The 21,302-nt window shown below is 35.1% G+C and overlaps 1 protein-coding gene across 25 annotated transcripts in view; it reads right to left on the bottom strand.

Annotated features, from left to right (window-relative positions):
- The window catches only part of MKLN1 (muskelin 1), a 312,981-nt gene that overhangs the window by 72,084 nt on the left and 219,595 nt on the right, over positions 1 to 21,302 (bottom strand). For all 25 annotated transcript variants that reach the window (XM_070265077.1, XM_070265074.1, XM_070265090.1 and 22 more), the window contains 2 exons: positions 7,073 to 7,150; positions 1,504 to 1,569 (listed from right to left, as the gene is read on the bottom strand). In XM_070265077.1, the coding sequence (XP_070121178.1) occupies positions 1,504 to 1,569; positions 7,073 to 7,150 (144 nt within the window). The remainder of the gene's footprint in view (positions 1 to 1,503; positions 1,570 to 7,072; positions 7,151 to 21,302) is intronic.

Raw genomic sequence — 21,302 nt, 5'->3', positions numbered from 1 at the left:
AAAGGCATCATAAATTCCATTGTATGTTCAAAATGAGGGAAAAAGTTACTGGAGACAATCTAAACACAAATTTTCATCTCTATTTTCATAAAGTATTAAACTTTTCTGGATTAAAAAAACCCATTTGTATATAAATCTGGTTCTTTAATAAATAAGCCTATGTATATTTATTGGACTCCCAGGTGAAAAAAGAAGCCTAAGACTCTACAGCTGAGTCAAACCTATTTCTGTGGGAGGAAAAGGGTTTGGGGGGAGGGATCAAGAATAGGAAACCAAATCCCTATGCCTTAAAATAAACCTTTTCCATGGGGCCGGCCCTGTGGCTGAGTGGTTAAGTTCTCGAGCTCCACTTCGGCGGCCCAGGGTTTCACCGGTTCAGATCCTGGGCGTAGACGTGACACCGCTCATTCGGCTATGCTGAGGCGGCATCCCACATACCACAACTAGAAGGACCCATAACTAAAATATACAACTATGTACTGGGGGGATTTGGGGAGAAAAAGCGGGAAAAGAAAAAAGAAAGACTGGCAACAGTTGTTAGCTCAGGTGCCAATCTTTAAAATAAAAAAAGAGACTTTAATAATACTCTTACACCATCTCACAGGTTACTATAAAAATTCAGCAGTTAAACATTTGTGAAAATACATTAATCCCAAGAAGATTATCTACATTGTAAATTTTTTATTCTTAATTATTTTAGAATGTGAGTCAATAAAAACTATTCCTGACGCACTATCAATCAGTATAACACAATAATAAAACAATATTTATTACATTTGGAAAAAGTAAAATAATTCTTGGATGGATACCAGCACTCTATGCAGTAAAGTTTTGTCAAATCAAATCATAAAGTAAAATTATGCTAAATTTTGGTATTATTTGCTTTTCAGGACGGTAATTTGAAATCTATTTAATTTTAGCATTAACCTCTAAATCTAACAGTATTTAAGCTGTCTAAGGCTGTAGAAACCTAAGGAAAATTTTTGGTATCAAGTTACAGAATAAAATTTAAAAGGTAGCAAAGAAGAATAACTAAAGCAAATTATTTATAGGCTTGTTAACAGTGTTTAGCAATTAATGGATCTACCAACACTTAAGCTACCTAATTTGATACGCTCTCCTTTGAAAAATATATCTTAATTCTCTTTTACTGCAAAAATTCCCATACGATGGCATTAAAATATAAATGCATTGAAAATCACAGTTTACTATGAAAATCAAATACATAATAAAACTACACACACACACAGCTATAAAGGCCTGCACATTACATTTCTTTTTAGGTTATCTTACTTCATTTGTGCAGCAGCCTTCCCTCCCTCACGTCCCATTGCCTAGTTTGGGTTATATCTGTGGCTAATGCCTACTTTCATTGCCACTTGATTATGGCCAATAACATTTAACCTTTGCAATAAATGGAAAGAAATATATTCATGTTTCCCTGTTATTTTTAAAATATATAATTTTTAAAAGAATTTGCTTTCCACTCAAAGTAATCCTCACCTGTTTGAACATCAATAACCATCTGATGGCCCCCTCTCATTCCTGGTCGGTTATCTTCTCCATCACCTAAAGTAGAAACAATATTTTCTTTTAAAGGACTAACAGAACAACTGCAATCCAGAGTAACTTCATTCATAAGTCTGTAATGAGTAGCAAAAATAACACACACTTATTCTTTCAATATTAAAAATAAGGACTCAAAAGAAATAATATGACTTATAACCATGTTTATGATAATCTTGTTCTTTTTTCCAATTGTTTTCAGGCTCTTAGTACAATTGGAAGCTATCTTCAATGTATTTATGACCAATGCCATAAATCAGTAGACACAGGATATCCACAAAAACCTAAGTCAAAAATCTCCAAACTACTGGAGTGACAAAGTGAAGATGGAAAACAATTACAGAATTAGATCTCAGGTCTGTATTCCAGGCACAGTTTATCTGTATAATGAACAGTTTTAAAGTTCATAAAACTAGATACTAAAAACTAAGATGTTATCGTTTCCTATTAATGATAATTTCCTTACTGTATTAATTTTGTGCCAGTATTTCAGAAATCAGTTCCCACACAATTTACCAACTATTTTATTTGAGTACTAACTGAGAAAATGTAAGATTTGCTTCCATTTGATTCTTATTTCCATCACAGACCTTAACAGGTAGGTTTAAATATAATCAGTGAAACTTTTAAACTTCTGTAGAAGAAAGTATTGTTCAACTTATACCTAATCCACTTTATACCAAATCTTATATAAACGAAGATATAACTTCATTTCAATGGTTCAACAGGTTACAGGATTCTAATGTCTTACTTGATATAAACCAGAAAATCTAAGGTGTTCTTTATAACTCTCCCATCATTTGAAACACAGTCATCCACAATATAATGATGTTTTAGTCAACAATGGACCACATGTATGACAGCAGTCCCATAAGATTAGCACCATACAGCCTAGGAGTGTAGTAGGTTATACCATGTAGGTGCATTCTACGATGTTCGCACAATGATGAAATTGCCTAACAACACATTTCTCAGAACATATCCCCGTCATTAAGTGATGCAAGACTGTATATTACCTTGGCTAATAACTTTCCCTGTCTCAGCTTTCTCCTATATAAAATAGAGAATATCCAATTTTTTTACTAATTTCACAGGGGTACTATGAAAAAGACTGAAATGTCAGTTCTTTTATACAGAAAATAAGATGTAAAACTGAAGCTTTTCATTACTACTGTATTCAAGGGCTAATCATTCAGAAGTTCTCTGCAAATTCTTTTTCTAATAGTTAGGTTTATATTTTGCAGCTCATTATCACTGAAGTTTTGCCCTTGTCTTCCTTCTTCCCCTCAGTCAGTATTGCCACTTTCAAGAACTCATATGGGACACAGCAAAAGCTGTATTAAGAGGAAAATTCATCGCAATACAGGCACATCTTAACAAACAAGAAAAATTCCAAATAAGCAATCTTAAACTACACCGAACTGAATTAGAGAAAGAAGAACAAAGAAAGCCCAAAGTCAGCAGAAGGAGAGAAATAATAAAAATCAGAGCAGAAATAAATGCTATTGAAATGAAAAAGGCAGTAGAAAGGACCAATGAAACAAAGAGCTGGTTCTTTGAGAAGATAAATAAAATTGACAAACCCCTAGCCAGACTTACAAAGAAAAAAAGGGAGAAAGCTCAAATAAACAAAATCAGAAATGAGAGAGGAGAAATAACAACAGACTCTGCAGAAATACAATGGATTATAAGAGAATACTACAAAAAACTATATGCCAACAAAATGGATAACCTAGAGGAAATGGATAAGTTCTTGGACTCCTACAATCTCCCAAAGCTCGCTTAAGAAGAAGCAGACAATTTGAACAGACCAACCACAAGGAAAGAGATTGAAACAGCAATCCAAAACATCCGTAAGAATAAAACCCCAGGACCAGATAGCTTTCCTGAGGAATTCTACCAAACTTTCAGAGAGGATTTAATACCTATCCTTTTCAAGCTATTCCAAAAAATTAGGGAGGATGGAACACTTCCTAACACATTCTATGAGGCCAACATCACGCTGATACCAAAGCCTGACAAGGACACCACGAAAAAAGAGAACTACAGGCCAGTATCACTGATGAACATAGATGCGAAAATTCTAAACAAAATTTTGGCAACCAGAATTCAGCAATTCATCAAAAGGATCATATATCATGATCAGGTGGGATTCATACCAGGGGCATAGGGATGGTTCAACATCCGCAAATCAATCAACGTGATACACCACATCAACAAACTGAGGAATAAAAACCACATGATCATCTCAATAGATGCAGAGAAGGCATTTGACAAGATCCAACAGCCATTTATGATAAAAAACTCTGAACAAAATGGGCATAGAAGGGAACTACCTCAACATAATAAAGGCCATATATGACAAACCCACAGCCAACATCACACTCAATGGGCAAAAACTGAGTGCCATCCCCCTGAAAACAGGAAAGAGACAAGGATGCCCTCTATCACCACTCTTATTTAACATAGTACTGGAGGTCCTGGCCAGAGCAATCAGGCAAGAAAAAGGAATAAAAGGAATCCAAATAGGGAAGGAAGAAGTGAAACTCTTGCTGTTTGCAGACGACATGATCTTATATATAGAAAACCCCAAAGAATCCATTGAAAAACTCTTAGAAGTAATCAACAACTACAGCAAAGTTGCAGGGTATAAAATCAATTTGCGTAGATCAGTAGCATTTCTATATTCTAATAACGAGCTAACAGAAAAAGAACTCAAGAACACGATACCATTCACAATCGCAAGAAAAAGAATAAAATAACTCGGGGTAAATTTAACTAAGGAAGTGAAGGACCTATATAATGAAAATTACAAGGCCTTTCTGAGAGAATTGGATGACGACATAAGGAGATGGAAAGACATTCCATGTACATGGATTGGAAGAATAAACATAGTTAAAATGTCCGGTCTACCTAAAGCAATCTACAGATTCAACGCTATCCCAATCAGAATCCCAATGACATTCTTTACAGAATTAGAACAAAGAATCCTAAAATTCATATGGGGCAACAAAAGACTCCAAATTGCTAAAGCAATCCAGAGAAAAAAAGAATAAAACGGGAGGCATCACAATCCCTGACTTCAAAACATACTACAAAGCTACAGTAATCAAAACAGCATGGGACTGGTACAAAAACAGGTGCACAGATCAATGGAACAGAATTGAAAGCCCAGAAATAAAACCACACATCTATGGACAGCTTATCTTTGACAAAGGAGCTGAGGGCATACAATGGAGAAAAGAAAGTCTTTTCAACAAATGGTGCTGGGAAAACTGGAAAGCCATATGTAAAAGAATGAAAATTGACCATTCTTTTTCACCATTCACCAAAATAAACTCAAAATGGATCAAAGACCTAAAGCCGAGACCTGAAACGATAAGCCTTCTAGAAGAAAATGTAGGCAGTACACTCTTTAACATCAGTATTAAAAGGATCTTTTCGGACACCATGTCTTCTCAGAGAAGGGAAACAACAGAAAGAATAAACAAATGGGACTTCATCAGACTAAAGAGCTTCTTCAAGGCAAATGAAAACTGGATTGAAACAAAAAAACAACCCACTAACTGGGAAAAAATATTTGCAAGTCATATATCTGACAAAGGCTTAATATCCATAATACATAAAGAACTCTCACAACTCAGCAACAAAAAATCAAACAACTTGATCAAAAAATGGGCTGGAGACATGAACAGACATTTCTCCAAAGAAGATATACGGATGGCCAATAGGCACATGAAAAGATGTTCATCATCGCTGATCATCAGGGAAAGGCAAATCAAAACTACATTAAGATATCACCTTACACCCATTAGAATGACAAAAATATCTAAAACTAATAGTAACAAATGTTGGAGAGGTTGTGGAGAAAAAGGAACCCTCATACACTGCTGGTGGGAATGCAAACTTGTGCAGCCACTATGGAAAACAGTATGGAGATTCCTCAAAAAATTAAAAATAGAACTACCATACGATCCAGCCATCCCACTACTGGGTATCTATCCAAAGAGCTTGAAGTCAGCAATCCCAAAAGTCCTATGCACCCCAATGTTCATTGCAGCATTATTTACAACAGCCAAGATGTGGAAGCAACCTAAGTGCCCATCAACAGATGAATGGATAAAGAAGGTGTGGTATATATATACAATGGAATACTACTCAGCTGTAAAACAGAACAAAATCATTCCATTTGCAGTAACATGGATGGACCCTGAGGGAATTATCTTAAGTGAAATAAGCCAGTTAGAGAAGGATAATCTCCGTATGACTCCACTCATATGAGGAATTTAAAAATGTGGATAAAGAGAACAGATTAGTGGCTACCAGGGGAAAGGGGGGGGTGGGGAGTAGGCACAAAGGGTGAAGTGGTGTACCTACAACATGACTGACAAATATTAATGTACAACTGAAATTTCACAAGATTGTAACCTATCATTAACTCAATAAAAAAATAAAAATAAAAACAAAAAAATACTAAAATCAATTACTGTCAGTATGTTTGCATTTTATATATTTAATCCATTAGTTTTCAAATACACAGTTACAGCCTTTTAGCTACAACATGTTTTCTTTTTAAGAAAATCACCTCATATATGACTGATAAAATAGGAGAATGATGATCATATAATGCAGAAATTAGGGAGGTTTATAGCAATTTTCTCCAGTACATTACTGTTTAACACCATCAGGGGATAGCTTTTTCACAATTAAAGAGAAGACCTTAGCAACACATGAAGACCATGGGAAAAAAGCTGAACATCCAGAGAACTGCCCTCCTGTAACACAAGTAGTTGCATTAAAAAACTGCTACACTTTCCACTATGTTAACCATCTGGCAAAGCAGTGAGTACGGACGAAGAAGTGACAAAAACCTCCCCCATATGAAAAAAATGGATTAATGAAGAAGACTACATCCTGGATCAGATTTTAAGCTTTGATAAAAATAGTCTTTATTAGAGACATATGCCCTCTGGGGTTTATAGCTCAAAGAAGGAAGTATGAGCCCCAGGGTTTAAGGTTCCAATCTCAGTGTGATGCTCAATATAAATGCCTGTAAAGATTTAACTATACTAGTATTTATTTTTATTAGGATTACTAGACTAGTTTTTATTAGTATCTGGTTATAAAGTTCCATAGATTTAGAATGGGATACCCCATTTCTACTTTTCTCATAAACCCTGTGAGTTTTAGTGAGCAATTTTGCAGAACTTAAGGTTTTTTAGGAACACATGTTTGGCATTACAACACAATAGGCTAAAATTTTACAGTGTCTCTATAAAAGCACTTTATGATGGTATTCTTTGTATGATGGTATTCTGTTACAGCAGTAAAACAAAAGGTTAAAGGGAAAACACGACTACCTCTGCCATCTAGTTAAGGAACCTATGTCTTGTTTTAAACACCTGCTTTTCATTAACAAGAGTACTGTGAAACTTGACCTACCTTGGGAAAAATGAAACTGAGACATGAAAGCAAAAGTACCCACCACCTAGAAGGCAGAGCTTACCTTTGGTGCTTTTGGGAATGATTTGACTCCATCGTGGCTTATATTCCTGTTGACTGATATACTGATTGAACAAGCCATCTGCAAATAAAGAATGAGAGAGAATTACATCTTAACCAGCTTACATTTTTTGTTATAGTAAAAAAGACAAAAATGTAGAAGCCTACATTAAGGGAAATTACCAATAATGTCATTGACACAATAGCACATTTTCATAAACTATGTGTCACTTCAGTTTTCAAGCTACCTCTGATATAAATAGTAAAGTATTAACTGACACAACAACCACGTAAACAAATTGTTTCAGTGGCAGCTCATATTAAACTTACTATGTTTTCCCCATTTTTCACTATTATACAAGAAAACTAGAGAAAGAAATGGGAGCTCCAACAACTTCGGTCTAGACTCTTACACCTTCAGGAAAAAACAAAATTAATCCTTTAAAGTAAAAACTCCAGTTTTACATAGTTTCTTTGAGTACAAAACTACATAGAGATAAAAGTACCAGTAATAGTAATAGAAATAGTAATATAGTTATCGAATACTTACCAAATGTTAGAATCTGTGCTGTCTTACTTATCTGATTTAACTCTGAAAACAACCTTATGAACCAGGCATTGTCATTTCCATATTTTGGATGGGGAAATGCGTATTTAGAGAAATTAAGGAACTTAACCAAAATCCCACAGTTCTTCTTCAGTGGTGGGCCTGGGACTCATGTTTCACTATGCTTTACTTACTTCTCAATCTGTTTCATTAACAAATTCTTAATCTATTTAAGAGGTGGTGTTACACTAGTTACTATAATGGTCATGGAGATTGAACTCCCCACACACATCCATTCTACCCCAAATACTTATCAAGCCCTAATCCCATGGCTCTCAACAAAGATGTGTTTAAGAATGGTATGGAACCCAATTCTGGCTAATGAAACATGAGGATCTTCTGGGGGGACTTCCAGGAAATGTTTCCTTACTTCTAAACAGACATACAGAGAAGGAAAATCTACTTTTATTCCTCTGGAAATTTTCATATCTGTCTGCAATGTACACAACTGTTACAGCCAATTTGTAGAGGTATGAGAATGAAGTCAATTCTATAATGATGAGACAACAAAGAGCGATAAAGTACATTACTGAATCGACCAACCATGAAATCTACCTTACCTCTGGATTTCTTGTTATGTGATATAGTTCCTTACTTTTTAAACTAGGGTTTTCTTTTACATGAGCCCCAATAGATTATAATTTATAAAGTTGCCTTTACTGTAAATTCTGTCATTTGACTCTGAGTTCAATCTGAATAAAGGTTTTCCCTTTTGCTTCCTTTAGTCACTAAACGCAAATACTTCTCCAAAAAATTTATAAGTAAAACTGTCTGTTCTCCATGACTTGTATGCTCACCAGAGACTGTAATTTACAGAAATCTCCCTAATGTCCTTCTTTTCTGGGTAATTACAAAGCTCAACTGTAACCACACCCTTCAGCTTTCAGGTCTTTTGAGATGGTTTTAAGTGGAAATTCCCATCCCATACAGTCATCTAGTTTCTTTTTCTTTGTCTTCGAAACTTCAAAATTCCTGCAAAAAAAAGTTCTAATATTCATTTCTCCTTTTTAAAGTAGCACTCATAAATGAGCGTTTATATTTTAATTGTTAAAGTAAGGGGAACTAGTAGATTCACAGCTTATCTTAGAGAGAGTGTTTCTATCACATAATCTACTCCCCAATGGGCTTTCCTGACAATTCTTGCCCCATCCAGCCTATTCTGATCAATACTCTTCTCCCATTACAAGAGTTGGAAATGCATTTTTTCAGATAGACTGTTGCAGGGCTCCTATTAATAGTAATGATAAGATGATAGTAAAAATACTAATTGTAAATTTAGAATTACACAGAAATGATATAGTAATTAAAGTTTATTCAGTTTTGAGAAAGACACAAAAGTTAAATAATCCTCTTTAAAAAATCTTAAATAGAGAAGATAAAACTATTCAATAAAGACAAGATTTTAAAATATATATTAATTCTACATAATGGCTAACTGAAGAGGAGAGAGAAAGAAAAAGTAAAGATGGGAATATGTAGAGATGAGTAGAAAACTGAGAGAGAAGGAAACTGCAGAGATGACAAATACACAGCAAAAAGAGAAAATTAGGAAAGTAACATATTTCACATTTTTTTATAGTAACCAACTGCCACATTACCTAAGTCTCCCATACTAATTAGCTACACGACTTTTGATAAGTAAGTTCCTTATCTGTAAAACATGTTTAAGAGTTGGGCAGAGCCTAAGGTTCCTTTCAAATTCTGGCATACTAGGATTCCACCACTGTTAGAACCAAAATGTTTACTGGAACTATGTGTGTCTGGCTAATTCCACTTTATGTTCATCCTAGAAAAGTCTCCAACTTCTTTTTCCTCTTAAGTTGTCTGTGACTATTCTCAAAGAGAAACCACAACCCACTGTGGAGAAATTTTTCAAAGACCTCCTAAGGTAGTGATCATAGCCACAGTTCTAATCAGATGAAAGACTCCTTCCCAGATCTTTAAAGTCACTCTAAACGTTGCAGGTAAAATTAAAGTCTCTAATTGCTTCTTCAACCAATCCTTCTATCCCCACTATTAGTAACCTGAAAAGCTTATAAATACTCTACTGATCAAGATCTTCATACTATTTCTCTTCTATCAAACACAAGTGGCTTAAGAAAATATTGTCAGTAATTTTCAAAGTTAAAAAAGCAAACTCTCAAATGTGATGCAACTCTTGTAAAATAATTTTGTAAATACACACACAGATGGAAAAAATATAAGTGACATACATCAAAAAGTAAAAAGTGATTTTCTTCGGTTGGCAGGATTGGGATGATTTTGGTTTTTGATTTGGGTTTTTTTTCCTTTGTACTTTTCTGTTTTCCCAATTATCTGCATTGAGCATTACCAGAAGAAAAGCTATAAAACAACCAAATATGTGGAACTATTTTCTAAACTTGGGAAGAACTTTGTAACATATTGTTACCACCAATATAAGCCACTTTCACACATTTTGCTACCCTGAAATCTCTTCTTTGCAGCTCACTAGACACAGCCACTTTTCTATAAGCAGTACTTTGTACACTGACATCAGCTTGTTTTAACAAGGACAGGGAGCCAAACGTGCCCAAAGGGTTTATAATCATGCTTGCAGAGGATATTACTTCCAAAATTTAAAATATTAAGTACTCCAGGGGCCAGCCCAGTGGCCAAGTGGTTAAGTTTGGGCACTCTGCTTTGGCAGCCCAGGGTTTCACTGGGTGTGGACATGGCACCATTCATCAAGCCATGGTGAGGCGGCAGCCCACATGCCACAACTAGAAGGACCCGCAACTAAAACTACACAACAATGTACCGGGGGCTTTGGGAAGCAAAAGGAAAAGAAAATAAAATCTTTAAAAAAATATTAAGTACTCCAAACTTAAAATATTAAGAAATTATGATGATCTTACATTAGATAGAAAAAACTAATCTTCTCCTGAGTAATGACAGTTAAGAGCATAACATCAGATATTCAGTATATAATAAATGCACAGAATAGAAAAAAAGCATGGGGTGGGGGACTCTCCTAGTCACATGGTTGGCATTTCTTTTGAGTCATCTTAATGTGACTAAGTTCTTTCCATTAAAACAAACTGCTCATAAAACTCCTAGTTCCAATAAAGCAGATTCCTAGTACCTAATGGTACCCTGACAAGTTACACTATCTTACAGAGTAGTGAAATAAACATTTAAAAAAAATTGGTCTGGAAACTTTTTAATTTGCCTCTTTCTCTCTCTAATAAACTCCTTTTCTCTTCACTAGTCTAAAGGTCACACAATTCTCTTTGGTATCTCTTACTCTTCGGTGGAGATCATTAGAAAACCTGAAGAAAATTATTTAGATACAGCATTATCAAATCTGGAAGTAACGTTTTAAAAAGATCTTACCAAAGAAAAAAGAATTGACTTTTATTGTGTACTTATTGTGTGCAGGACACCACAAAGGGTAACTCATTTACTCCTTAAAATAAACCTATGCAATGGTCATTATTAATTAGGAAATCAAGGTTCAGAGAAGTTAAATAACATGTCCAAAGACTCTAAACAAAAGGTATAAAAGCCCAATTCCAAAGTTCAACATCCTTTCAATTCTTCATAGACTGCATGTAAATACAGATACACACATAAAAAAGAATAATACACTTATAATAGACTAGTTTTTAAATTAAAATCTAAGATAAAATACTATAATAATAGACATGGCAAAATTTACCTATTCAATAACACTTGAGAAAAAGCAAGACTTTGCGAAACAAAACTCACCATACCAGCTCATTCTACTATAATATTAAACAAATCTCATATAATAAAAGAGGAATAAAACTAAAGAGTTGAAATATATCATTTATAATTTAAATGAAAAAATGTAATCCTTCTCTTAAATAAAGACCTACTGGCTACCGTGGCTAAAATTTAGTTAAGTTTTATTTCTTCTCTGGAACATTGGTTTGCCACTACTGCAGATCACTTACTTACCACAGGCATTCCTAGCAGCTGGAAGTTGTACCATATAAGCAATGGCTAGTTTGAGAAGCTAGCTGCTCTACCAAAAAACAAAACCAAAACAAAACATCTGTTCTTTTGGAGAAATCACAGCTTAATAGAAGACACAAAAGCTAGAAATATAAATTCCAGCCCTCTCACAACCCCGTAACACGTTAACTATCCAATTCTATTATTAACTTCTTGACTTCTTTCATTTTATAATATTAAACATCTAACCACTCCAAACAAAAAATATTATAACTTAAGAAAAACTAGGTTGTGCTTTGCAGAGAAACATGATAAATTAAAGACTACCCTCATTTAATCTATTCTAATACATATCATCACCTCTTGCCAGAGAAACTGGGTTATCAATAAATAGTCCAGATCAGACTAGAGGTTACACTTAGTAGCTTTTCAACGAAATAACATGCTTTAGAATCTTCTTTTATGCCTTGCAAAAGAAAAGTAGGGGCCAGCCCAGCGTTCACCAGTGGAGATCCCAGGTGCAGACCTACACACTGCTCACCAAGTCATGCTGTGGAGGCGTCCCACATACAAAAGAGAGGAAGACTGGCAACAGATGTTAGCTCAGGGCCAACCTTCCTCACCAAAAAAAGAAAAAAAAGAAAGAAAGAAAGAAGGAAAGAAAGAAAAGTAGTAATAAAAATGTTTATTAGGGGCTTCGTAAACAGTAAGTTCTGTTTCAAGTCTGTTAACAGACACATTAAGGAAGTTTACTTTTTAAGAGAACAAGTTTAAGTTCTAGGAATCAGTCATAAGTCTGAAATCTTTGAAGCAATCAATAAAAACGACGCAAATATTAAAGCAGGGTAAAGATATTTCCAAAATACATTGCTTTCAGTACCTTGTTTTAATGTTAAAGAACTCTCTTTCAAGACCTAAAAGCAAATGAAAAGTTGACACCCCTATCCCACATAATCTCACCATGTTCCCTACAGTTCTAATTCTTGACAGGTCTTGCTAATAAGCCTTTTATTTTTGGTATACTTACTTACTTATAGATGTTCTTATGATTCAGCAAAAACATTTAGGCTCTCTATTGAAACAATGACATTCTCATCTACAAAAGTATGAACACCCAATAGACTGTTTTGAAAGTGTCAAAAATAAATTAAAAAGTGACTCATTTACGGAGCCGGCCCGGTGGTGCAGCGGTTAAGTGCGCCCGTTCCGCTCCGGTGGCCTGGGGTTTGCTGATTCAGATCCTGGATGCGGACATGCCACCACTTGGCAAGCCATGCTGTGGCAGGTATCCCACATATAAAGTAGAGGAAGATGGGCACAGATGTTAGCTCAGAGCCAGTCTTCCTCAGCAAAAAGAGGAGGACTGGCAGCAGATGTTAGCTCAGGGCTAATCTTCCTCAAAAAGAAAAAGTGACTCCTTCAAACATGCCTGTGAACTTTCTATGTTAAAAAACTACTGGGGCCAGCCCCATAGCCAAGTGGTTAAGTTCACACGCTCCGCTACAACAGCCCAAGGTTTCACTGGTTCAGATCCTGGGCACGGACCTAACACCACTGATCAAGCCATGCTGAGGCGGTGTCCCACATAGCAGAACCAGAAGGACCTACAACTAGAATATAGAACTAGGTACTGGGGGGCTTTGGGGAGAAGAAGAAGAAGAAAAGCATTAAGACTGGCAACAGATATTAGCCTGGGTGTCAAATCTTTAAAAAAAAAAAAAAAAACCTACTTCTGTGTTTTAAGAGAAAGTCAGGCAGCTGCGAATATTTCTGTTTTTTGTATGCGTGTGTGTGTGAGGAAGACTGGCCCTGAGCTAACATCTGCTGCCAATCTTCCTCTTTTGGCTTGAGGAAGATTGTCACTGAGCTAATATCTGCGCCCATCTTCTTCTACTTTATGTGGGATGCTGCCACAGCATGGCTTGATGAGCAGTGGTAGGTCTGCGCCCAGGATCCGAACCTGTAAACCCCAGGCTGTGGAGGCAGAGTGCGCGAACTCAACCACTATGCCAATGGACCGGTCCCATTCTATGTCTATTTTTGACAAAAATCTAAAGCAGGAAATCAGAAGGGTCTGATAAAAGTAAAATTTTCCAAAAGAAATGAAAATATCACTTAGGAGAATGCACACTAAGAGCTAGCAGCTAACAATTTTCAAACTATTTAAAGTCTCTAGGTCCATTATCACCTTATTTTTCTCCTAAAATTATGACTATAATAAGTAAATACATTTCATACAGTCCTAACTAGGCACAAGCTGTCCTTGTCTCCAACAGTGAATACTCTCTTAAAAAGTACATGATTTAAAAAATGAAACTTAGGAAGGAAGCTTTTACCAAAAGAAAAAAATAATGTTCAAACCTCATCCAAGATCACACACACACGAAAAAAGGCACAGATAACAGCACTGCTGCCTATACCCACACTTCTATCAAACTGATTTCTCACTAAAACAGAGACTACATTCAAAAGAAAAGATTAAAAATTCACTTATAGAGCATAAAAGTCTTTTTGATAATTTAAGAATAATAATGGCTAGGTAACAAATTTTTTATAAATTACACATTTCAGCAGTTTGTTCAAATTCTGAAAAGAGAAATACAAGAATTATAGCAGTTTATACTCAATAATAAATATTGGGGAAACTGAACTAGTACATATTTACTAGGATAGTGAAGCATAACTGGTAAAGAGTAGGACTCAAATCTTAGCTCTGACACTTACACTAGCTACACTATCTTAGGCAAATTACTTAATCATTCTCATTTATTAAATGGAGATAACAATACCTACTCTAAAGGGAGATATGAGATTTAATAAAATAATTTATGTGGAGGGCTTAGAAGAGTAGATGGCACATTGTAAAGCCCTCAAATACATGTTAGTTATGACAGTGACATAATATTTGGAACTATACTTGGCAGAAAACTAACACTCTTCTATGCACAAAATGAGAAATATGACACAACGGCTAAAAGGAGTTAAGAGAAGGGGGAGCAAGTGAGGTGCAGGAATAATAAAAGAAGCTATCTTGAAAGAGCTGGCCTTGAAGAATGAGATGGAAATGAATAGTGATGAAAAGGAAAAGTAATCAGGGAAGAGAATACAGCATAATCAAAGGCACAAAGGCATGAATGAGCATGAATTATGGGAAGAAGCCATGTTTCAGGAAGATGTCTGGCAATCAGGTGGGAAAAAATGAGAAAGAATTTACAGTATGAGTACTGCTGAGAAGAAACAGTATCCTAAGGGAAAAGCAATATCATAAAGAAAAATCTTGCTATCCTGGAACACAGGCCAAGAACTCTCTTAAAATAGTCAGGAAAAACTCATCTCATTCAAAAATGAATACTACTGAAAATGAATAAACTCAGGATTTATACAAAGATTAAAAGAAAGGAAAAGGAAAAAAAGAAATTTTAAAAAGTGGCAAAAGGGGGCCAGGCAAGAACTCCACTTCAGTGGCCTGGGGTTCAAGAGTTCAGATCCTCGGTGCAGACCTACACACTGCTCATCGAGCCATGCTGTGGAGGCATCCCACATACAAAATGGAGGAAGTCTGGCACAGATGTTAGCTCAGGGCCAATCTTCCTCACCAAAAAAAATGTAGTCATGTAATAGATGAAAATGGCCAAATGCTTTTTCATGAATATAAAAAATTTAGGTAAGCAATTCTCTTTACAAAACATGAGTGCAAATTAACAATATAAACAGTTGGAAAGTAGAGCTATAAATAGTTGAAAAAGATATGGCAAGACAACAGAAGGAAATAAAACATGAATTGTCAGTTAAAGGAAAAGAAGGAGGAAAAAAATGAAAACATTACAGAAAAGACAACCAAAACGTAAGGAGAGAACATACTATCAATATAGTAATGGAAATGAGATAAAGGATTTAGAAAAGCTTGAAAAATTAAACATAAATGTGTAGTTAAAAAAGATAAATCAGGGGCCAGCCCAGTGGTGCAGCAGTTACGTTCGCATGTTCCACTTCAGCAGCCCGGGGTTCACCGGTTCAGATCCCGGCTGCGGACACGGCACCACATGGCAAGCCACGCTGTGGTAGGCGTCCCACATATAAAGTAGAGGAAGATGGGCACAGATGTTAGCTCAGAGCCAGTCTTCCTCAGCAAAATGAGGAGGATTGGCAGCAGATGTTAGCTCAGGGCTAATCTTCCTCAGAAAAAAGAGATTGAAAGAAAACCAAAATACATAATAGTTAGCATGTCCCACAGCTGCCACATTGGAGATGCCCTGTAATATAACTATATAATAATCTAAAACAAAGATAAAATATTTAAACAGCTTCCGGAAAAAGAGAGATTACATTCAAAGAAGCAACAGTTGAATGATATCCAAAATGTATTTGAAGAAAATAATTGTCAACCTAGAATTCTATATCCAGCAAAAATATCCAAGAAAAGAGAGAAAATTTTCAAGCAAACAAAAACTGAGTTAATCTGCATTAAAATAAATTCTAAAGGATGTGCTTGAGGCAGAAGGAACATGACCCTAGATAAAAGATCAAAGATGCAAACAGTAATGAAGAGTAAAAAATATTAGTGAATATTTAGATAAAATTAATGGGCACTGCACAAAACAAGAATAGGAATATTTTATAGGGCCCTTGAATATGGTATCAAAATAAAAGACAACAATAGCATATGTGGAAGGTGAGCAGATGGGAGTTCAAAGTCCACTAAGTCCTTATATGGGAAGAGGAAAAACGCACCGATAAATTTTGTTAAGTATGTATACTTGTTGTAATTTCTAGACTAATCATAAATAAAATAGTAGCAGAGTGAGTTACTTCCAAAAAAAGAGGAAAAAAACAAAAATATTATGAGGAAAAAAGAAAGACAAGAGACAACAATCAAAAAGAAATAAAGAAGAGAGACAACAAAGTATATAAAGTAAAATGGTAGGTTTAAACTCATGTATTTACCAGTAATTCAATCATATAAGTGAAATAAATGTTCAAATCAAAAGAAGGAAGATTTTTTAAAATATCCAACAAAATTTAAAGGAGATACTTCTTTGAAAAAAGGATACAGAAAGTTTGAAAATAAAAGATGGAAAAAGATATGCTATGCAAATACTTACCAAATGAAAGCAAACGTCTTACTGTAAGACAATTTATACCTTAAGGAAAAACATTACTAGAGATAAAAACATACTGCATAATGATAAAACTTTCACTCAAAATGAAAGAATTTAAAATTTGTATGCATCTAGAAACATAGCTTCAAAATACACAAAGCAAAAATTGACTGAACTATAAGAAGAGTGAGACAATTCCATAATCATAGTTGGACGTGTTAACATATTTTTCTTAGTAAGTGAGAGAATCAGCCAGAAAACCATTACTGGTAAAGCAGATTTATGCGAGATGATTAGCCAAGTGGACCAACTAGACATATACAGAACATTGCCCCAACATTAAAGAACTCACACTCTGTCCAAGAATATATTTATAAAAACTGAACAAAGTGGGCCAAATAGTAAGTCTCATCAAATTTCAAAGGATTGGAATCAGTACAGAGTATGTAATCTGACCACTATGCATTTATGCTAGAAATCTGTAACAAAGAAAATAATCAGAAAACCTTTATGTATTTGGAAATTTAAAACTACATTCCTATATAACTATGGCTCACACATATCATTTCATAATGAAATTACTGAACTGGACAAAAATGAAAATACTCACAGTACAACTAAAAAATAAGTACAGGGAAATTTATATCCTTAAAGGAATATATAGGAGAATAACAAACTCTGAAAATTAATAAGCTAAGCATCCATCTCAATAAGTATAAAAAGACAGCAAATTAGGGGCTGGCCTATGTAGTACAGTGGGTAAGTTCGTGCTCTCCGCTTCGGTGGCCCAGGGTCCACGGGTTCAGATCCCGGACACAGAGCTACACACCGCTCATCAAGTCATGCAGCAGCAGCGTCCCACATACAAAATAGAGAAAGACTGGCAACAGATGTTATCTCAGGGCCAATCTTAGTCTAACGATGATACTAAACATGAAGAGAAACATAGGAGAAAAAAGAATTACAAGGACAATCTTACTAATGAAAATAGTTGGAGGAACTCTAACAAAACATTAGTCAATCTAAACCCAAAATAGACCAGAAAATATACGACAAAGTTAAGTATATCTGAAGTTTAACATTAGAAAATCAATCACTATGATTTTACATATTAATATGGTAGAAAAAGCATATCACAAAAGGTAGAGAAAAAGTATAAAATTTAATATCCATTTATAACATAAAATCTTATCAATCTAGGAATCTGATACAGGATCTCCAAAAACTCCACATCAAAATCACATCTAACAATGATATGCTGAAATCATTTCCTTTGACATGAACTACACAAGGAAATCCACTACCATTATGCCACAGCAACCTTGCACTAAATATCCTGGCCAAAAGACAAAATGTAAGTGCGAAAAAAGGCCTAAGGGTTGGAAAGAAAAATGCGTCATTATGCATAAGCATTCTAAACTGAATCAAAATGAAAACACAACATAGCAAAACTTGTGAGATACAACTAAAGTAGTCCTTAGTAGGAAATTCTTAACACGAAATGCCTAGATTAGAAAAGAGAGATCTCTAATGGTCTCAGCTTTCATGTTAAGGAATTAGAAAAAAGAAGAACAAATTAAAACAAAAGAATGTAGAAGAAAGGAAATAATAAAGTCAGACATCAATGAAACATAAAAAGAGAGAGAGAAAAGACGAGAAAATACAAAGAAACCAATAGCTGGTTTTCTTAAAATAAAATTGATAGATCTCCAGCCAGACTGCTGAGGAAAAAAGACAAAAATTACCAATATCAAGAATAAGATATGATATAAAGGTATCATTAGGATAATAACGGAATATTATGAACAACTTTACACCAATAAATTCACCAAGTTAAATGAAATGGGCATATTCCTCAAAAGACACAAACCGACAATGCTCACTCAAGAAGAAATACAGAATATAGGTAGCCCAGTATCAACTAACAATACTAAATTTGGAGTTAAAAATCTTGCCACAAAGGTAACTCCAACGAGAATTGAGATCTCATTTTTAAAAATTCTAAGGAGAGGGAAACAGACCTACCACATCATTAACAACTACTGCATAAACCAAGGGGTGAGAAGGGAGAGAGAAACTTTAGGACCACTGTATTAAACTTTACCCCTCCCTTATCTCACAAAAGCAAACGTTTATTATAACAGTAAACTAGACAAATACTGCAAAGGCAGGTTTTCTTTGAGTATTTCCTGTTCCTAGGTGATTACTTTTGCCTTCCATCAGTGGATTTTACCTGTTTTCCCTGGCATTGTCAGAGAGGAAGTAGCAATTATTGGTTCAGAAATCACCTCAAATGAAATTAAACGTAAATGTAGGGATATTTGCAGGCAAATAGAAAGCCTGAAATAAATACAGCCCAACACTTCCTTAAAATACAGACCATACTTCAAAAGTGTATGGCAAGTATACTTGAAAAGTATACTAATATACTAATATACTAAAACTAGTTTTTGTTTCCTCTGTCATAGGAAACTTGATAAAAGATGCTTTTGATTCCTTAGACTTTAGCAGGCAGGAACTTCATGCCCTTCTCTACTGTTTTCAGCGGAGCAGAAGCCAAAAAGCTCTGCGGTGTTTACTTCCTTATTTGTCCAACAAATCATCATCAGTGAAGTCAGCAGCAAGCTGAACAACCCTGGAAGGAATGTTTATTAAGTAAACACTGTTCCAACCCAGTTGAGGAGTAGAAAACATATGACTTGGCTCTAAGTCTCAAGAATAGAGTTACTACCAATTTTCCCTAAACTTGGTTCCTTCCTAGAGCCAGAAGGATAAATTAAGTGTCTTATAGCAGCAGAGCTGCATAATTTTAACAGCTTCTCTTAAATGAGTATATTGCTAAAGAGACAGTTTTAAAACCTATTTTTAGCCTAAAAATTACATAAAGCTGCCAGTGGTTTTTGTTGTTGCTGTTTACTTTACCTTAACAAAATATTAAATGCCTTAAAAATAAAGATTTGAAACAAAATTAAAAACCCATAAAATTACTTGTGCCTTCCTCATCCTATAAAGTTAAAAATATACAGAATTCATTCTTAGAAATGCCATACAGACAAATATACTTTCACCAGTGGCATTTTAAGGGTTTGGCAAGAGATTAATAATCACATATATTCTATGTGTTTATACTCCAAAGTATACTCTATTTAAAACCCAGTAATCATTTATTTGCATGTAACATCATCAACTAAACAAGTAGTAACAATGTACAAGTCTAACAATTTAACTTAACTTTAAATTTATAAACTCAAAGAAGGCAGTACTGGTTCTGCTTTCTTCCGTTGTAAAATATTTCACCAATATCTGATAAATGAGCACCTGTAATAATGGATGATAACAGCAATAAGATTAAAATATATGAAAGCAGAGCAGTGAGAAGGTCTATTATTCTTTATTTCTTTCTACAAAAAGATGTGCCAGATTTCATTCTACAAGTTTTATATTAAGTACTAAGCTGTTTTTACTCACAATGCTTCTGACACCAAATATATGAGTTTTTTTCTTACACCAACCATTTCTCCAATTATCTGACACCAACTAGGTGTGCAACAATTCAATTTAATTCTGACACTATCTACCCAGATTTGGCGTCAGATTCCACAAGTTAAAAGGGCTCAGTCCCACAAGATAACCCCCACTTGAGATGCCAATCACAAGTCCCAGCCCACCGGTACTTCTGATCTACTGGCTATAAATCAGAGGTTCCCACAATCCCCCTCAAGTTCAATAATTCATTAGAGTGACCAGAGAATTCAGGAAAGCACTTTACTTACTGTTACTGATTTATTATAAAGGATACAACTCAAGAACCACCAAATGAAAAAAGGCAAAGGGCAAGAGCACACCACCCTCCCAGCACCTCAATGTGTTCACCAAACTGCAAGCTCTCTGAATCACGTTGTATAGGGCTTTTTATTGGAGGCTCCACTACATAGGCATGATTAATTAAACATTGGCCATTGGGGACTGAATTCAATCTTTGACCCCTCCCTCCTCCCCAGAGGTCAGGGGTGGGACTGAAAGTTCCAGCCCTCTAATCACATGGTTTGGTCTTTCTAAAGATCTGAAGCTATCTAGAGACCCCAGCCACCAGTCATCTCAGCAGACAAGACACTTAGCAGTCCACAGATTCCAAGGGTTTTAGGAGCTGTGTGCCAGGAACAGCGAAAGACCAAATATGTATTTTTTTTATTATACCACAAGTACCTATTCTGTTCTTTGTCACCATGAAAGTCACTGTGGGAGATTTTTTAAAAGAATGCCATTCTACAAAGAAACAACAATGTCCTTTTTTTCAAATAATAAAACATGCCAGACCTTAAATATTCAATTGGTGTCATCCTCCAAAACAATTACCTTGGGAGATTATATTACATTCTAACATTCACGTTTCTTTCAAAACCAGATTATAAGCCACCCAAGAAAATCAGCAATTATGTAGCATCCACACCTCACAGAAGATGTTTCCAATACAAACCTCCTCATTCACTATAACTGTGTACTAATAACATTTTTTGGCTTATCCACCCACCCACCAAATTACACCATTAAAAAAACGACAATTTGCTATCAACAAAAATACATAAAGG

This window comes from Equus caballus, chromosome 4 (genome assembly GCF_041296265.1).
Source record: "Equus caballus isolate H_3958 breed thoroughbred chromosome 4, TB-T2T, whole genome shotgun sequence".
NCBI lineage: Eukaryota > Metazoa > Chordata > Mammalia > Perissodactyla > Equidae > Equus > Equus caballus.
The sequence above is the reverse complement of the archived record's forward strand: the minus strand, read 5'-3'. Positions and strand labels throughout refer to the sequence as shown.